At 45.9% G+C, this 20,400-nt stretch overlaps 1 protein-coding gene across 4 annotated transcripts in view; it reads left to right on the top strand.

The window, feature by feature from the left end:
• Positions 1-20,400, top strand: part of STK39 (serine/threonine kinase 39) — a 198,351-nt gene that overhangs the window by 155,135 nt on the left and 22,816 nt on the right. For all 4 annotated transcript variants that reach the window (XM_053264741.1, XM_053264765.1, XM_053264774.1 and 1 more), the window contains exons 15-16: positions 5,357-5,409; positions 10,703-10,771. In XM_053264741.1, the coding sequence (XP_053120716.1) occupies positions 5,357-5,409; positions 10,703-10,771 (122 nt within the window). The remainder of the gene's footprint in view (positions 1-5,356; positions 5,410-10,702; positions 10,772-20,400) is intronic.

The raw sequence follows: 20,400 nt of genomic DNA, 5'->3' as shown, positions 1-20,400 counted from the left end.
AAACAATAAAACCCATTACAAACACACAAATCCCCAAACAACAACAACCCCATAAAAAAGACACACAGAAGCAGGAAAGCGCTGAAAGACCTGACAGCCCTAAGGGGTAAAAGCTGGGCGGGGGGGGGGATCTTTATTTTTTTAAAAATGCAGCCACAGATGTCGAAGAGTGGACATTCACTGGGAAAGCATTCCAGAGCAACAGCAGAGGAGGCCTTGTTCCGCATGCACTACAATTTAGCTCCTCTCAACATCAGGGGGACTACCTTACAGTAGTCAGGGAAGCACATGGAGCAAAGGCCCCCCTGACTACCTTGTTGGGTGGGCAGAAACCCTCAGGAGGAGGCAGTCCTTCAGGTATCCAGGACCCAAACCCTGTAATGTATACTTTGATAGGTGGTAACAATAGTCTCTGCAGTTCGGCCAAGATGCATGGAAGAGAGCAAGAGTACAGCTACTCCATGTCAGATGTTAATGAGGGGGCATAATGTTTAAATATGGTCTGTGCTCATACAGTCCAGCCCTCATTTCATGCAGTTGATTCCTGGTAATTGACTGCGCAGTCTGGATCTTTGTGTATAAGTTGTATGCGAACATTGTGGGATTATTGTGTTTTCTCATACATAAGTGGTTTTTTAAAAATTTAATTGCATGAGTTTTGTAAATCAGTACATTAACCAAGTAACATTCCTTTTAATTGGGTGACAATCCAAGTTGTAATGTGATGTTTACTGGTAGCAAAGATTCGTTCACTGAGGACCTCGAACATGGCCGCATAACTTCAGTCCTCCGGCAGATGCTGGGCTACAACTTGTATCATCCCTGATTAATGGCCACTGTGGCTGGGGATGATAGGAGCTGCAGTTCACAAACAGTTGGAGGGCTGAAGTTGTGCAGGCTTGACCCTAGAGCCTACCTACCTCTAGCAGAATATGCATAGGGTACGTATGTCTTTGCAACAGAGCATATAAGCTTGCTGCCAAATCGGGTTTGAGATGCTCCTTTGTGTTACAAAGTAGGTAGGGCCTTTTGTATTTCCTTCTTTGAAACTTGATGATGGAATGTGTGCATTTCAAGTTGTACAACACTTCTATTCCAGTCTAATTTGAATATGTATTTAGGTAACTTAGTTTATGCTCCTATGCTCCAGTGGTCAGTCGTGTGTTCCAAAGTTTCTGTGTTTGAAGCTGACTACCAATGAGCTGTGCTTCAGACATGACACTCTTTGAAGGCATTTAAGGCATGCGATTGACCCTCATGCGTATGATACTGGGAAAGTATATTTGAACAAATCTTTAACGTCGCTTATTGTCTTTGATTTTCTTGCCCCAAATGTTGTGAACTCTTCGGGATCTATTGCATGCAGACTATTAAATATGTTTCACCTGTGTTGAATTACAACTCCAACTTCCTGAGGAGAGAGGAATGTGAAAGATTTGGGAAAGAGTATTTTTACAGTATGGCTGCCCCGTAGAGGCTTTCTGGCACTCTCTCTGTATAGCAACTGCACTATCTAGCTTACCACATATATTGGCCTCAACAATGTAGCATGGCTTTGTAGCAGGCAGTTTCAGGTGACCTCCACACAGCAGCCATTTTACAGGAGCTGAGACTCCCTTGAGTTGTACAGCACTGATAGCTTAAGGTGCTTACAGTGGGGTAAACTGACCACTGTGCTCATTAAACATCAGCCAATCATATGTAAGTTGGTAGGATGGAGAAACACTATTGTTTGCACTCTCATTGGCTTATAGGAGAGGAGAGCAGATTTATGTTCTGGCTTCTTGCCTGTTTTAAATCATTTTACAATTTCTGAGAGCAAAGTCCAAAACGAGTGCTCGGTTTTGAATAGTTACTGCTTCTATCTGTAGGGAGTTAGACCTTGCATTTTAAAGACTTCCATCTCTGCTCTCACTTAAGGTAGTTCAGGTGTCTGATAAATTGTGCTTTAAGAGGGTGGTTAAGATCATCTATTTCTGTTGACTCTTAAAGGATGCACAGTTAATATAGGCCTGGGGGAGGAGGGAGAAAGGCAAAAACATCCTACAAATGGCCTCTTCTGCTTTCCTTTCCAATCTGTTCAGAAGGACAGCTCTTAGCCAGTCTATGGTGCCTTCACTTGCCTCCCTCTCCTAGCTCTCTCCTGAGGCACTTGATGTTACATGGCTCTGAAGGTATGAGGGAAGAAATTGGTCCAGGAGAATATGTGTAAATTGTGTCTTTGTCTGCCTCCTTCTAGTTTCTTGTGGGGGTCTTATATTAGTTATATTGACTTTGAAGAGGATGGGTAAAAATAAAAATGGAAATTTCTACTTCTTTGCTTCAAAATAAGAGAAACTCCAGTTTATGCCAGGTGTTTATGCGCTGGATGCAAATACGTTCTTTTTAATGGTTTGAACTAGATTGTACCATTGCACGCTTAACAATCAGCACAGTTTTGTATGATCGTTTTGCTAATAAGATTACACTACCTAATTTTCATGTGTTTAACATAAAGAATGGGCATTATGGATTTATAAGATGTGAATTCTAGGGATGTGCATGGTTTGGTCCAAATTTGGACCGAACCGCGGCTCCCCAGACTGGTTCGGCCAAACCCATCAGCTGGGCCAGTTGGGTTTACTCACCAGTTTGAATCTGTTCACAATCAAACCGCTAGAATTGGCCCAGTTCGCATCAGACTGATTCACCATCGAGCCGGTTCTGCACATCCCTAATGAATTCACCTTTTTTGAATTGTGCCTGTGATAGCAGCTGGAGACTTCTTTTGCTCATTTTTTAAAAGTAGTATCTGTTGCCTTGCGAAGCCACTTTTTGTTCTTATGTGATTCTGTTTTTGTGACTGTGACATTTTCTTAATATGTATTTAGCAAGTGATAATAGTTCTGAATCATGTCTGAGTGTGCCTGACTGTTGGATTTAGTTTTACTACAGCAAGACTTCATGGCCTGGTACACTGAAATATGAGTCTGCTTACAGTTTCCATGCTGAGGAACAGAAGAATAATGGACCGCAAAACACATTTCACTGCTATTAGCTTTTCAAGTAGATTGAGCTATTCTCTAGGAAAAAAAGCATGCTGCAGCAATTATGTTTGTATCTGGTCTTTGCCCACTTGCTGTTTCCAAAAATGAGATGGCTGTTTTCTCTCCCCCTTCCCAGCCCCAACCTGGGGCAAAGGAGCTTGTTTGATCAAGAGTGGAAATTATCAACCAAGACTAATGTGGAAATGTAGATTAGCTAGGTTCTTAAAGAAATAGTTTATGATGTATGAAAGACCTTGTTAAACCAGCTCCATCATGCATGAGGCATGGACCTTAAATTGGGCAAAATGGTAAAATAGATTACAGAATTCAATAGAAAAATAGTTATCGAAACTACCTACTTGTCCACCCGCAGGCATATTGTAGAAAACATTGCCAGTATTATATCTATCCATCTGAAATATGCATAGGAAACAAGACGAGTGGGTCTATCAAGTTATTTATTTTGTACTACAAAAAAGCTTGTAACTGTGGCATGAGAAATGGAGGCAGAATGGACCCTGTATATTTCAGGGGCCCTTGGGGTGTGGATGTCTGTTTGCTATACATCTTCCTTTTAATGGAAGATGGGGAGGGAGAAAGTAGCTTTTGCTCCTAATGCAATATGCTCCCAAGAGCACTACTTTGCTTTCCCCCATATAAAAGGTGCTCCAAAAGACTGAAGAATAATGATAATAAAGGATGCTGGCCGACATGCAGAACAACAAACTGCATGCAGAATGAGCAAAGTTGTGTTAGAGCAAGAAGATGGCTTAGTGGCACTAATAAAGGGAAATTTGCAGAATGGTGCTCTAGCACTCTTGTGCAAAATTTCCCATTAAAGCAAATGAAGTGTTTTATTGCACATGCTTACATAAGAACAGCCCTGCTGGATCAGGCACAAGGCCCATCTAGTCCAGCATCCTGTTTCACACAGTGGCCCACCGGATGCCTCTGGGGAGGAGCCCACAGTCAAGAGGTATGTGCATGCCCTCTCCTGCTGTTGCTCCCCTGCAACTGGTATTGAGAGGCATCGTGGCTCTGAGGCTGGAGGTGGCCCACAGCCACCAGACTAGTAGCCATTGATAGACCTGTCCTCCATGAATCTGTCTAAACCTCTTTTAAAGCCATCCAAGGTGGTGGCCATCACCACATCCCATGGCAAGGAATTCCAGCTTGAGGCTGTGCAATGCTTGTCTGGAATGCAAGCTCCAGGCGCAGCACAGCTAGCTAGTGCAACAGCTTTGTGCTAGTTCAATGTTCTTCTGTATGCCATTTGTTGCTTTGGATATCGTCGACTCTTGGGAAGGAGCTAAATCCATAGACCCTAGGTGAGCCAGTTTTGCCTTTTCACCCTCCCTCTTGCTGATTCTGTAGTTCTTGAAGTGGCTTCAAGACTGTTTCCTGAGCCTGGTCCCAAATATATCTATTTGAAGTCAGCCCGATTGACATTAAAAGGGTTGAATCCTCAGTGGATATGTACACCACTTTGTCAATTTCATTTGAAAGCAGACTAAATCATAACTATTAAAAATGTCCTACTTATCAGCTGAACATAGCACAAGCTCTGTTAGATATCTGATCAGTTCCTTCTCTCCCCCTCCCCTCACCCGCACAAATAAAAAGCAACTTGGAAGTTTTCAACATCAAGGTTCAGATTGAAGCTGATCCAATCCAATAGTTTGCTGCCATCATCCTCATCAGTTCATTTGTTAATCCTTTTTCTTCAGTCCAATTATGATGTATAACAAAACAACCCTCAGGATAATATTTGAAAGCTGGCAAGGTGATGTGATGTTTGGAGTCAGTCCCTCACGACAGATTTCCCAGAGCTCAGTGGTAGAATAGAGTCTTTGCATGTATGAGGTTCCAAACATGCATGCAGTGCATGTAAAGCTGTTGGGCTGTGAGAGAACAAAAGAAATGCACAATGGAAGCCTTGTCCAGTTAAAAGAGCTGGGCTGGGGGAAAAGACATCTAGTTGCGATCTTAGTCCACACGCTACCATTCAGGGAAGACTGGGCTATATAGTAAAAATGGAATTTCTCTCTTAAACTAGATATTGCTTTCCCTCCTAAAGCTGAATGTAGACATGTGCATTTCTAGATTTAGCTCAAAAATGAAATGAAGTTAAACTTTCAGGGTTTTTCCTTGTATTGATGCCCTTGTGCACTTGTAATGCACTTGGGGAAAGACAAGAACATAAAACTGTAAAATTCTGCCTACGTATTAACAGCAACTTATTTATGAAGCTTGAATACATTTAGAGTGCACAAGGCGCACTTCATTACATTTTGATGTGTTTACTGTGGCTCTTTTTTCCCTCCCTCCAGGAATTCCAGAAAGGAACTTAATGACATACGATTTGAGTTTACTCCAGGCAGAGGTAAGACTTTTAATTGAAATTATGCTTTTTATGGCTCCAAATGGTATTTTGGAAATTGATTTCTGTTTATAGTTTAATATAAATTAGCAGTATGAAATCGCTTGTACTAACCAAATGTTTTATATTGCACTACTTAGCCAAAACAAAAATGGTGCCAAGTGTGTAAATGTTTAGTGGCATAGTTATGGAGTGTTTGTTCCATGGGGGTGGAAGTACCGTATACAGAGAGAGAACACATGGTCAGGTTTTTTCCAACTAAACCTTCTGAAAGATACAGTACAAAGCAATCCTGCTCATAGGTGACTTGGGTAGAGTTGTAGAACACACGAATTACTGTGGCATACTAGTAGGTGATTGCTTGTTAAAATGGTAACTGCGGGTGGAATAGAAAGTATGCAGAAGGTTTGGTAGTGAGAAGGTGACCTCTGAGAGAACAATCTAGTGGGCCCAACTAACATGAAGTGTGCCCTGTTCCATCATTTCTAATCTCTGGAGAGAGAGAGAGAGAGAGAGAGAGAGAGAGAGAGAGAGAGAGAGTGTGTTTAGAGCAATAGGCAGGGTCAAACTTGTAGACGCCTCCAAGGGGAGGGGCCACCCCGCCTTCCCCAGACAGGCCATGCCTATCAAGCAGATCAGTAGGGTTTTTGCAGTCCTCTACTGAGCCCTGAAGTTTCTCCTGTTTTTATCTGTCTCCTGCATCGCTCATAGTTAGGGCTGGGGCTCTACAAGGGGATAGGGGAGTATTCTTTTCGGGCCAGCAAAAGACAACCCGCAGTCCATCAAAGCCACACGCCGTTGGACCTTGCCACGCAGTTCTCGTGGCCGGGTGTGGCCTGCTGCATCATACCGCCTCTTCCACACCAAGGCTGTGTGCTCCAGCATGGCCCTTGAGTCCACCAGGGATGCCAGAGCTGCCCCTCGGGGCACTCAAAGCCATCTTGCTGGGGAGACCGTGGCAGAGTGTTCTCCCCACATTCAGAGAGAGCACATTGCCCCTGGCTGTGTAGCCTTGGCTGCTGCTGGTATATTCCTGCCATTTCCTGGGTGGGTGTGCCACACAGAGTTTTTGGGCCATAGCCCAGATGTTGCCCTACTCCCTCCCCCTTTGCAGGTCAGATTGTGGGTAAATGATGGAGGCGATGGGAGATTCCTCTGACGATAGTGTCTCCTCCTGTGCTTCCTCAGCTGCATTGGCACCAAATCTGCCAATGCAAATTATTACGGATGGGGTTAGTGAGTCTCTGAATACCCTCCTCCCTCCCTTTTCCCAATCACAGTGAGGTGGATGCCTGTCCTCACTTTACCAACTGGGTCAAGGAACTGCTGGTGGCTAGGGAAGCCAGGGGTGCCAAGTCTCATGGGAACCCTGGCTCCAAGTGTCCCTCTCGCTCTCTCAGTCTCCTGCTAAAAAGCATAAGGAGAAGAAGTGCAAGAGGAAGCATAGCCACAGGGGATGGAAAAAACATAGCTCCAAGAAATGCAGATCCAGCAGTTCCTCCCCATCTTCCTAGCCCTCTCCCTCCTCCTCCAAGCACCGCAAACACAAGCACAAGGTATCATCCGAGGGGAGGGTCTCTACCCCTGTCACAGGGTTGGTCACTCTGGGCACCGAAGGGGGCGAGAAAGCTCTCCTGGAATTCGACAGCTATGAGGTGTTTGTCACCAGCGGGAAGAGAAGAAGGCAGATTGTCAGAAGAGGAAGAAACCTTTCCCTCTGATTTCACACAGGTCAGGCTCTTTGATTCAGAGTTGTTTCTTACCCTCCTGGCTAAGGCTTCCCTGGTTTTGAAATTGTCCGGTTCAGCCATGGGGCCCACCAACCCTGGCACAGCCTCCTCTGTTAAAGGGGCCGCAGCGATTTCCCCCTAGCCACCCCCACCCCCGAATCTTTTGAAAGGGTTGGGAAGTCTGAATGGGATCTCCCAGCTAGGGAACGGCAGGCTTCCAAGATCCCTAAGAAACTGTATACTCTGCCAGACACAGACATGAACTCCCTCAAGGTTCCTGTTGTGGACCCGCCTGTTGCAGCCTTGCCATCCTCTGCAGTCCTCCACTCCGAAGGGGAGGTGGCCTTATATCAATCATCTGAGGCCTCAGCAGTGGCTTTTAGAGCATGTTACCAACTCCGTGTACTCCAAGGCTGCGGAGGAATTGGCCTCCAAAGACTGTCCTGAAGCCAGTCAAGGATGGTCTCAAGAAGATTGCCTTATCACTAAATGTACTAATCACTTTTTAGGATGTTATCTAAATCACAGTTTCTCAACCACCAGTCCCTGGACCGCTGCCGGTCCCCGAAGGGTTGAGTGCCGGTCCCTGACTGGGAGTCAACTCCCCCACCGCCACAACTGCAGTCAAGGCACTCACTTCCTCAGTTTTGCACATGGCATGGAAGAGGGAGAGGAGGAGTATCATGGAGGCACGGGACCCTGCTTCCGCCTTGCCTCCACGTGCTGCTGAGATCTTCCTACAGCTATCTTTATCTTTACAACTTCAAACTGTATGCGGCATGGGGGCATCGAGGAAAAGGTATGGCAGTGGGCGCCACTTGAAGGGCTGCTGGTTCTTGCAAGCTCATTATTTGCAGCCAAAGGTTGATTGATTGAAACCCAGCTGCCTGTTGTGGCCGAGGTGCCTTGAGAGGAAACTCTGTTTCCCTCTTGCATCGGTGGGGTGTTGTGGTCCCTCAGCCCCCTGTAACCACCTGGTCTGCAAAAGGTTCATTGGATGAATGGTACTGGAATGAAGTGATCTTGGGATTTGATGCCCAGCACGGTTCGTGTCCGATCCCAACCGATTTAAAACCAGCTGCCTGTTGCGGCCAAGGTACCTTGAGAGGGAATGCCGTTTCCCTCTTGCATTGGTGGGGCGTTGTGGTCCCTTGGCCCCCTATAACCCCCTGGTCTGCACCGCCGGTGGAAGATGGCAGTCTCCTTTATGACCTCGCCGGGCGGGGCGGGGGGGACAACCTCTGGCCGGGATCACGCTGCGGTGAGGGCTAAGCAGTGGAGGGAGGGAGGGAGGCTGCCTTGGCTTGCCTCGCAGCGACACACGGGCAGCATGTGGGACCACGTGAGCTGCGTGGCCCCAAAGGCAGGCTGGTGTGATTGGCGCATGCAGGGGAGTTGGGAGGGGGCATAGAGGCGTGCACTGCGAGAGAGAATGGGGGAACACCTGCTACACTCTGGTGTGCAAGCACAGCGGCAGCAGCTCTTGGACCTAGGCAACCTTCCGAGCGCGGTCCGGTGTACCATTGCCTCGCCCACCCTGAACAGTGCTTCATCTCCCCAGCAAGGAAGAGGAGCCATCCACCACTACAATGCCCCGCGCCCGCCATCTCAGAATTGCCCCCTTCCCTTTAACACCAGGTCCCCACCGCTCTTCTTCACGTTTTTTTTCACCATAAAAAACCCCCATTCCCAGCGCCTGCCACGTAACTATTTTTAAGGAGTTTTGGAGGAGCTGCGCGGGTTTCATGAGGTCCGCCTCACAAAGTGCACAATTAAGAGCAGGATCCAGATCAAGCCAGGTGATCATGACCAAGCAGCATTGACGCAAATGAGAGATGACTAAATTAATTTCATTGGGTGGTCCTGACTAACGTGGTCTGGATCCGGCCCTGCGACTACACAACTCCGGCTAAAACTCCACCTCCATCAAGAGAGGGTTAAACTGTAGACTTTGGGCTCTACTGACAACTTGCCCAGCAATCCGCTCCTCACCTCCTTTTTGCTTTGCTTGACATCCAGCCTGATGAAGAGTTTTGGGGAATTCAAAAGCTTGCTTGTATGTTGGCTTCGTAGTTTTTGAATTTTTCTAATGGCCCAACATCCCCTCTCCATTGAGTAATCACAAGCACCCCCACCCCGCACATACTGAAGACATACTGGAGGCATATTTGTTCACCCAGGCTTTTAGGCTTCAACTCCCATAACCCCCAGCCATAATGGCCAAATGCCATTGTGGTTGGGGGTTATGGGAGTTGAAGTCCACCAACATCTGGGGACCCAAGGTTGAGAACCCCTAATATTCCATGTTTGCAAAAGATTCCAAATGTAATGATTTTAATGCTTATATTATTTTAATTGTAAACTGCCCAGAGATTCAAGTTTTGGGCAGTATAGAAGTCTGTTAGGTAGGTAGGTAGGTAGGTAGGTAGATAGACTTAAACTTGAAACTCCTTTACTATCTGCTGGCCTGGGAAACTGTGCATGAAGAATGTAGCGGTCCTTGAAACTCTGCACGAGGAATTTAGCGGTCCTTGACTCCAAAAAGGTTGAGAAACACTGATCTAAATGGCTGCATTTTAGGTTTTTACCTAGTTAAATGGTTGCATGTATTTTAGGTTTTTACCTAGTTAAATGATGAACTTGGGCTACCGTCCAAAAAGCTATAGTACCCACATGTACATAGTTCTGGCAATCTTTCTTTAGAAGCTTTTGTTGTGGTGTGTCTGATAACTTAGACATGAGCTGCTTTGATTTGATTTTGTTTTTTTAAGGGGACAGCAGCACATGTCTCTAGCTGTCAGAGCTTTTTTTGGTGAGAACTGCTGAAAGATCCAGCTGTGAAGACGTTTCTCCTCTGCACATGCATGTAGCTTCTTTGGTTTGTGGCATCATGTCCTGTGCTGGTGTGTCAACGTGGCTGTCCTAATACAGGAAGTTGTTTCTTCTGGATGAATATTCTAGCTTTGAAAGGAAAAAACCACAGGCCAGGAAAAACACTAACAAGCCAAAAATATACAGCTGCTTTATATGCTAGTCAACACCTGTAGGCAGGATCACGTCTTCCTCTTTCCAGAATGTTAATTAATTTGGACACTATCTTTCCCTTGTAAATGTGATAGAGCATTTTTATGTAGACCCTGTATATATTTACTTCCCATGCTGTTTATGAGCTTCGGTCTAGAGTCTAAGGCTCCATTTAAAAAGTGAGGAAAGCGAGAAGACTTTGTTGCAACCAACCTCTGTTTTTTTAGGGATCCTCTTAGGTTACCACATTCACTCAGTAAGGATATCCAATTATGTAGCTGAGGAGACATTCCAGTGGCTAAATTAATTAGCTTTATAGGACTCATGAGGAATGAAATGATTAACCCTGTGAGTCCTACTGTGTAGAAAATGACAGTTCTCAATGGTGGAGCACATAGTGTGTTTAATGACAAGAGTTTGGATTTAAGCACACTTTGGTAATGGGTTATAAATTAAGTGTACTTCTTAACCCTGGCTTATTGATTTTTGTTTTTCCAGTTTTATCATGACTAATACATATTCATTTCACGTTTTTTGCACAGACACAGCGGATGGTGTATCTCAAGAGCTGTTCTCTGCAGGCCTGGTTGATGGCCACGATGTAGTTATAGGTAAATTACTTTTTTCTTTTGAAATTATACTGTTGCTACAATTCAATATGATAAATGGATACGGGCCCATTCACGATGTCTCCTGTTCTCCCACTTTCTACAAAAGGCCCTTGTTAGCAAAATCTCCCCCCACCCCTCCACTGCCCCCATCTATTCACAAGAGAATGGGCAGCACATTCTGATATAAATTGTGAATATTTCTAAACACATTGATGCAAGAAGACAGAGATTTTTTTCCAGCTCCAGTGATAGTCTCTGCTTCCTGGTGGAGTTCTTGCTATTCAGTAACCCATCTTTTATGTAAGCCTCAGGTCCTGTTTTACTTTAAAATGCTTTTTGTACCTGTTTTGTTAAGATCTATAACTTAGTTTTGAGTGAGAGGTTTGTTAAACTAACACATCTTTCTTTGCTCCTCTCACCTCAAGGGCCTTTAGTGGCCTTAAAAAAAAAAAAAAAGTTTACATCATGTTTGCCATATCAGTCCCAGCAGTTGGTACACTGATGTCAGCAAGGCGTCCTGCAAATCAGAGAGAATAACTTCCTCAGATTTGAAGGCAAGGCCTATTAGATGAAGTCACTCAATGGATGAAAAATCCTAACATGCTCCAATTTGGTCTGGTAGGGAACTTGGGTCTTGACTTTGTTTTAGTCTCCATCCAAAGGGGAGTTAAGGGTTTCCAACATCACTTTAAGTTGCAGGGAGGGCAAGAGCAAGAGATCTTTTACCAGTCTCTTAATCCTGGATAATATTGTTTGCACTGGGCCTTCCATGGGGCAAAAATTCCCCAGGCTCATTGATTTTGGCTCCTGTGCATGCAGATCCTGCCTCCTAGTAGAAGGATCAGCATCTCATAGTTCCTCATCAGCACCCTTCTCCTCATGAACTGAGACACTGTGTGTCCCTGAATGAAGGGACAAAACTTGTGATTCGGCCCCAAACCACTCCAGAAATAGAGGAGCAGCTTGAATTTGACTAAAATGAAAGTGAGTTCTGCATTTTGAACAAGTCAAAAGCTCATTCCTTTGGAACTACAGTTGAACCTGATCTCTGGGAAACTCGAAGCTAAGTGGAAACGATGTCAAATGTGCAAATTAAGCCCTGGCCATTTACTCATATTGATTTATTGACACTTCCCCCACCCCACCCCCGCACACACCTCCATATCTTGCCCTAGGTGTTTCTCACAGGCAGAGCTACAGAGATTAGTTTGGCCAACCTTGTTTTTCTGAAAATGAACAGCTTCCATTAGTTCCCTCCCTCCCTCCCTCCCCCCCCAACTTGAAAGCAGCTGACAAATTACATTCCACTTTTCAGCTGAAGCGTGCAGAAATTCAGCCTGTACATAATATGAGTAAAAACAAAACTCTATAAAATCCTTGTGAGATTTGATCTTGCTGTAGTGTTTTTTAAAAAATAAACCTTGAGAGTTACAGAGGTGGGAAGGTGGGGGGATGTGATGGTGGGTAGTATTTACCACTGGTACTTTCCTTGATGTTGTATCAACGCTTTTGTCGAGGGAAGCTGGAAACATGCCCCACCCTCTTCTGTGGAAAGCCTAGTCTGTTCGCACGGGTAAGGGCTGTTTAAATAAAATGTGTTGCGTGTTCTCCGCATAATGCTGATCAGTAGTGTGTGTCATTTTTTGAATGAGTTTAATTGAGAGTGCCTGTGCTCACACAAAGCATTCCTTGATGATGGAACAATAGCACCTGGCTGTTCCCCACCCCCACAAAAGGGGGCTCTTGCACATTTTCTGAGATTCGCTTCTTTCAACAGAAAATAGGGTAAAAAGCTGTGTTTGCCTGTACTCATAATTTGTGGAAGCGTGTTCCAAATTTGTCAGGGTAGGAATGTATCATTTGCTTATGATGCTTCATAAGGCAGGTTGTGGACTGATGGCATTATATAAAATATAAAAGTTCCAGTCTCGTTCCTAAGGCACGACCATTCATTTTTTTATCACTTGTGAATTTACTTTACAGATTAAATGTAAAGAGTGTCCCAGGAGATATGGCTCCAAGGGAAACATTAAAAAAATATATTCAAATCACTCAAGTAAGGGAGCCTAGGTTTGTGCTACAGGTAGTGAAGAGGGAGGAGAAACCCGTCTTCTCTTCTCCACCTCCAAAGGAAAAAGAATATCCAGATCCCCGTTCAGTCAGGCCTGGAAAGACTCCCAACAATCATGTTTAAAATTTTTAGCAACTTAGATCATTCTCTGAAGTGGAGCAGTTAACATTGTTGGGACCTAGGTCAGAAGTTTGACCCCAAGGAATGAAATCCCCCATGATGTCTCTGTCAGGGCATCAGGCTCTTATCTCTGCTTTCAGTCACAGCCAAAGAGGGTCGGGAGGAAAGAACAAGAACAGCAGCTTGTCAGCAACACAGTTTGGTCTTTGTACTTCAAGCTGTACTCCTGTTGGGTTAGATGGGTTGGGAAGAGCTAGTGCATTTCATATTCCATAATCTGCCTGCCAGTGTGATCACAACTTGACGACTCCTTGAGGCAATCCCATGATATAGTGCGGATATCTGTTTCCAGAAGCACTGGGACAGTTTTGTTTCTGAAATGTTCACTCTGCCTTTCTGCATAATAATACAACCAAGAGGGCTTTCAGTGGTTTTCTTCAAATAAAAACATAAAAACAGCATTAGATTAAGCTGCTTATCACAGAGGATGCAAATCCTGAAAGAGATGCCAGGACAAAATAGTCCTCATTATTCATACTTTAGTTATGTTGCTTCTTGTAGCAGTCTATTCCTTGAAACGAAGTAGGAAATCTGAAGGTGATGTGTTGAAACCATAGGATGAACTCTGAATGAAATACCATAATTTCCAATAGCTTTGCCCAGAGACATGAGCCTTGTTGAGGGGTAAATCCACAGCTTCCTTGTGGCGTACGTTGAGTGTCCATATCATATGCCTGAGAGAGTGGGTGCCAAATTTAAGTGCTACACCCAGATGTAGGATTTGCTGAAGTGCATCCAGGAACCTCTCGATCCAGTTGTCCCTGAATCTGTGCTAGAAGTGCAGCTGCCCAAAAGTCAGCTGTATATCTAGCTCTCCTTCCTTAATATTTATTAGAACTACTTGGCTGCTGGGTGAGGACATCTAATGTGGGTCATCTTTCCCCATGTGCTCCAGAGAGCAGGACAATCAGTGTGTATACCCAAAAGGAGGAAAGGTACCACTAAGTCCAGGAGGATGCCAGCATGGCTAACAGGTAACATCAAGGAAGCCATAAAGGGGAAGAAGACTTCCTTCCAAAATTGGAAGGCCTGCCTAAATGAGGAGAACAGAAAGGAACACAAACTCTGGCAAAAGAAATGCAAGGTGACAATAAGGGAGGCGAAAAGAGAGTTTGAGGAACATTTAGCTAAAAGCATCAAGGGGAATAACAAAAACTTCTTTAAATACATCAGAAGCAGGAAACCTGCCAGGGAGGCCGTTGGACCATTAGACAGTGATGAAGTGAAAGGGATTATTAAGGAGAATATGGAGGTTGACGCAAAGTTCTTGGCATCCGTCTTCACGGCAGAGGATACTGAGCCAGGCTTCCTGAACCAGGCATTTTGAGGAGGCTAAAGAACTGAGTCAGACAGAAGTGACAAGAGATGATGTTCTAAACTGTCTGGAAAAAGTGAAAACTAACAAATCGCCAAGGCCGGATAGCATCCATCCAAGAGTCCTCAAAGAACTAAAATGTGAAATTGCCAACCTCCTTCCTAAAATATATAGCTTATCCCCGCAATCAGGCTCTGAACCAGAGGACTGGAAAGTAGCAAATGTAACACCGATTTTCAAAAAGGGATCCAGGGGTGATCTGGGAAATTACAGGCCAATTAGCTTAATGTCCGTTCCAGGCAAATTGATGGAAAGCATCCTCAAGGTTAAAATTGTAAAGCACCTAGAAGAACAGGCCCTGCTGGGAGAGAACCAGCATGGCTTCTGCAAAGCTAAATCTTGCCTCACAAACATTTTAGAGTTCTTTGTGAGTGTCAACAAGTGTGTGGATCAAGGTGATCCAGTTGACATAGTATACCTGGACTTCCAAAAAGATTTTGACAAAGTTCCTCATCAAAGACTCTTGAGAAAACTTAGCAGTCATGGGATAAGGGGGCAAGTACATGTGTGGATTGCTAACTGGTTGAAGGACAGGAAACAGAGGGTAGAGAATAATTGAGAGTTTTCACAATGGAGGGAAGTAGAAGTGGGGTTCCCCAGGGATCTGTACGGGGACCTGTGCTTTTTAATTTATTCATAAATGATCTAGAAGTAGGGGTAAGCAGCGATGTGGCCAAATTTGCAGATGATACCAAACTCTTTCGGGTAGTGAAAACCAGAACAGATTGTGAGGAGCTCTAAAATGATCTCTCCAGATTGGGGGAGTGGGTGACAAAATGGCAAATGCGGTTCAATGTTGGCAAGTATAAAGTGATGTACATTGGGACATAAAACCCCAACTTCAGGTATATGTTGATGGGATCTGAGCTGTCTGTGACTGACCAGGAGAGGGATCTTGGGGTTGTGGCGAACAGCTCGTTGAAAGTGTCGACTCAATGTGCGACAGCTGTGAAAAAGGCCAGTTCCATGTTAGGGATCATTAGGAAGAGGATTGAAAATAAAACTGCTAATATTATAGTGCCCTTATACAAAACTATGGTGCAGTCACACCTGGAGTACTGTGTACAATTCTAGTCATTACATCTAAAAAAGGACATTGTAGAACTGGAAAAGGTGCAGAAGAAAGCAACCAAGATGATCAGAGGCCTAGAGCACCTTCCTTATGAGGCAGGGCTACAGCACCTGGGGCTATTTGTTTTTTTAAAAAAGACAACTGTGGGGAGACATGATAGAGGTCTATAAAATCATGCATGGTGTGGAGAAAGTGAATTGAGAGAAATTATTCTCCATCTCCAATAATACTAGAACCAGGGGTCATCCCATGAAATTGATTGCCGGGAAATTTAGGACCAGCAAAAGGAGGTACTTTTTCACACAATGCATAATCAACTTGTGGAATTATCTGCCACAGGATGTGGTAACAGCCAACAACCTGGAAGGCTTTAAGAGGGGTTTGGATAACTTCATGGAGGAGAGGTCTATCAACGGCTGCTAGTTAGAGGGCTGTAGGCCACCTCCAGCCTCAAAGGCAGGATGCCTCTGAGTACTAGTTGCAGGGGAGTAACAGCAGGAGAGAGGGCATGCCCCCAACTCCTGCCTGTAGGTTTCCAGTGGCATCTGGTGAGCCACTGTGTGAAACAGGATGCTGGACTAGATGGGCCTTGGGCCTGATACAGCAGGGCTGTTCTTATGTTAATTAGGCAAAACCTTTAAAAAGCGTGAGAGGAGAAGCACCTCCCAGTTAAGTTTGTCCTGCTACAGCTTCAGAGAAGGTCACACTAGCCTTACTTCTAGCTTTTCCTTCCGCAGTGTTTTTTCCTTATTTTTTTTCACTGCTCAATTTTCCTTTCTTCTCCATTTGCAACCTATCTCCTGCTTACCTCCTTCAATTCCCTTTCTCAGTAAGGGGGAAAAAACCCTTCTTTTTCTCTGCTCCTTTCCCTATTTACCCTCTTTCTCATCATCTCTCTCTCGCCTCAGAGGACAGGCATTTTGTGTGTACTCATGCCCAAGGGAAAGAAGCATGCCCAGCAACATAAGGCTCAACACCACACCGTGACCCACACAGCCCGCATCTGAGCGGGGGGAGGGCAGGGGGTGTCTATCCCTTTCAAAGAGATACTGTACAACCCCTTGATGTCCCTTATATCTGCCAATCGGCACTATCACCCCATATCCCCCATCGTCGTTCTGGATGATGCCCCTCCTGGGCCAGAAGTCCCAGCCAATCTCCCACTGAGCCTCCTGTGGGCCCCGACAGGCGGGAAGGCCTCAACCCAGACAGGACCACTCCGCCTCATGATGAGCCCTGCCTTCCGCCGCCAGAGGACAGCAAGGACAATGGTGCGCCCATGGGGCCTTTGAGCTCAAAGGAATCAGCTGATCCACCCACACTCCCTCCTTCCGCACTCCCATCCCCTGTGCGCAGCCAGGAGGCAACGGGGAGCCAAAAACTCCTCTTTCCTCCATCTCTTCCTGATGACAGCGGGGCTGGAGAAGCTCCAGGACCAGTGCTACCACCACAGGGACTGGTGAGTCCAGGGCCATCTGGTGCACTAACCCTGAACCGGCCCAGATTACCCCAGGGCCCCAATCCACTTCCTCAAAACCCAGCATCCTCCACCTTGCCAGGGAAAATGCCTGTAGCCTGGCAGGCTTGGTTTGTAGAGGACATCCACCTCTCTTTGGAGCAACACAAGCCCAAACAGCTGGATGGGAAACACCACAAAACCAGGGATGAATCACATCCTGCATCCTCTGAATTAGTTTCCTCTTCTGCTTATCGTCTGACTCTTACAAAAGCCCTCCTAAAAAGATAACAAAAAAGATCCACAAACGTAAGAGAAGTCCTTAAGACATAAGAAATAAGAAACCCCACGAAACAGCCAAAAAAAAGAAGAAGAAGAAAAGGTAAACATAAAGGGCATCTACTCATTCCTCTGATATTACTGACTATGATTCCTCTGATGCACACCCAGTGTGCCCAGCGGCTCCACTGAGAACCCTTGAGCCACCCAGCCCACAGGTCATCCAAGGGGGACTTCCAGCTGACCTGGGTAATGACCCAGATTCAAGGGAGGAGGGAGAATGGTCTGACAGTCAACAGGTTGAGCCATCTATGCACTCATGTAGACTATTCCCATCTGATTACTTCTCCCAATTATTGCTCAAGGCCCTACATACCCTTGGCTTTCAATGGGGTGCTTTAAAGGAGACCATGGTCTCTTCCAGGGAGTCCCTGGTTTTCTACATCCAATTCAATGAGCTCTTATTTCCTTTTCCTGAAACCTTTTCTGAGGTAGTGAAACAGGAGTGGCAGACGCCATCCATGCAGAAAAAGACTGCCTCACTCGTGGGTAAACATTATAACTTTGTTCCCTTAGCAGCTGACTTGTTTCAGACACCTTTTGATGCACTCTTGGCTGCTCTGACTTCTGGCCAGGGATGAAAAGTCTTTCTTAAAGGACTTCACTGAGAAAAGCTGGAGTCCCAGCAAAGAAAGAACACTGACACCATCTCGATTTGCATTTGAGCTTCTACTGCCGCTTATGTTAGATCAAGAGCAGTGCTCCTCTAGATGGATGAACTTCTACAGTCTCCACCTCCAGATCCATCATGACAACGAAAGATCCTTCTCAAGATCCAGAAGACCCAGGCATTTATTGCCGATTCTACCCTGGGCTCTGTCTGTTTCACAGCCCATGCCACAGCGACCAACATAGTGGTCAGACAGACCATGTGGCGCAAACACTGGCAGGTGGACCTTACCTCCCGAGCCAACCTAGTGAAGGTTCCATTCACAGCATCCAAACTATTTGGAGAGGAGGCCCTTCAGGAGATCATAACTGAAATTAAGGACAAGAAAAAGGCACTCGCATCTGTGTCTCGCAAGGACAACAGACGCACTACAAGTAAGTTTTTTCAGCCCTTTCGTTCCTTTTGCCTCAGCTTCTGACCCAGGAACAGAGATACCAGACAGTCACGTCCTCGCTGGATCCGAGCACATTTGAACCCAAGAAACAACACCTTGAAGCAGCAGTTCAGGCAACAGTCCAAACCTTGCCAGATCTCCTGACATTCTGCCACTAAGCGTAGGGGTCCATGTATCTCACTACTTTCACATTTGGAAGGCCTCCATTTTGGACAAATGGGTACTGGAGACCATTCTACCCAGTTGCCTGATAAAGTTAATGGCCCGCCGAAGGGTTCCTGCCCACACATCGGTTGAGATCACCACAAAAACACAAGGCTTTGCTTGTGGCAATTCAACACCTGCTCAACATCTCCTTGATAGAAAGAGTTCTGGCAGGTCAGGAGCGGTGGGCATTTACTCCCATCTTGTTTACTGTGCCCCCAAAAGACGGCTCCTTAAGGGCCATACTCAACCTAAAGTACCTCAACAAGCTGGTGAGGTGCAGAACATTCCACATGGAAACTCTCAAGTCCATCTCAGAAGCCCTACACCATGCGGACTTCTTGGCATCCATGGACCTCACAGAAGCCTACCTCCACATCCCCATGCAATTACAGAAAATCTGGGTTTTCCTGTATCTAGACAATCTACTCATTCAGTCACCATCATGGGCCTCAGCTGAAAGGGATCTCAGTGCCACCATGCCCATCCTGAACACATACGGCTTCTTAGAACATGGCAAGGAGCAACTTAACACCATCCAACCAAATACAGCACTTGGGAGTACTCATAGACACCATCAACAAACACCTATTTATCCCACAATGTTAGCAATCTGGCCACCCGGAAGAGAAGTCCAGGAAGATAGTTCACAATACAAACTGGGCTGCAGCAGCGAAACACAGCTCAGAAATAATTCTCTCTATCTGGCTCGGGCTGAAAGCTGTCGACATGAGGGATGACAAACGTTGTCTTCCAGCGGTTAACTGAAAGCTGTAGACGTGCTTTATAGTCCAAGCTGATAACTCTCATCTAGCCGGGATTCAAGGCTTATCAGCCCCTGCAAGAGGCGTTTACTTCTACTGATAGTTTCCAGCTGTGCCCTTCGTCTTGTGACACACCGCTGCTGTGGAGTCAGTGGACAGCATAGCTCATCTTCCGGTTTGTCCGTCGCGGTCTCTGCTGCCTCAGACTGCTATGCCTACTCTGAAACATCAGCTGGGCCTTCCTCAGCCGTCTCTTGGAAACTGACAGCCGGGCTCTGCCCCTCAGGTATCCCTGCATCGGCTGAAGGGCTGTCAGCTTCCCCTTCCTCCTCGCTATCTGAGAGCGAGGGCGTGACACACAAGACCAAATAAACAAACTACACACATTTCTTCAACAGGTTCTGACATCCAGGTCAGTGTTAATGTTCACTCTGGCTCAGCTGTTGGGCCTCATGGTCTCCTCCCTGGTAGTAGTACCCTGGACATGTTTTCACCTCTGCCAGCTTCAGTGGTTCGTACGACCACACCAAACATCAATTGCTCAAAGGCGCCACATCAGGCTAAGACTTATACCATCAGTCAAAGATTCCTTGCATTGGTGGCTTCAGCCTACACACCTAGCCCAGGGCCATCCATTACTGGAACCACCTCGCACCATTGTCACGATGGATGCCAGCTGGTCAGGTTGGGGAGCACAGTGCCTCAGCCGTTCAGCTCAAGGTTTGTGGTCACCACAGGAAACCAAAAACAGCATCAACTGGTTGGAACTGTGGGCCATCCACCTGGCACTCCTAGCCTTCCAGGACAAGTCACTCCATCACCATGTCCTCATTCACACCAACTACGCAAAGGCACATGTCAGTCGGCAAGGGGGGGCCCGTTCCAAGTCTCTCCACAACAAGAAAAGCGGTCCTTCTCCTCTGATGGGCAGAAACACATGTTGCCTTTCTCCTGGCCCACCACATCAACAGCTCTCTGAACTCCCAAGTGGACTATCTGAGCAGAAAAGAACTCAATGCAGTGGAATGGTGCCTCAAGCACCAGGTGTTCCAGATGATCACACATTACCTGGGTCAGACAAAGGTGGACCTCTTTGCCTCCCAA

The sequence above is a fragment of the Hemicordylus capensis genome, chromosome 1, assembly GCF_027244095.1.
Source record: "Hemicordylus capensis ecotype Gifberg chromosome 1, rHemCap1.1.pri, whole genome shotgun sequence".
NCBI classification, from domain to species: Eukaryota; Metazoa; Chordata; class Lepidosauria; order Squamata; family Cordylidae; genus Hemicordylus; species Hemicordylus capensis.
This window is presented reverse-complemented; position numbering and strand designations above follow the sequence as displayed.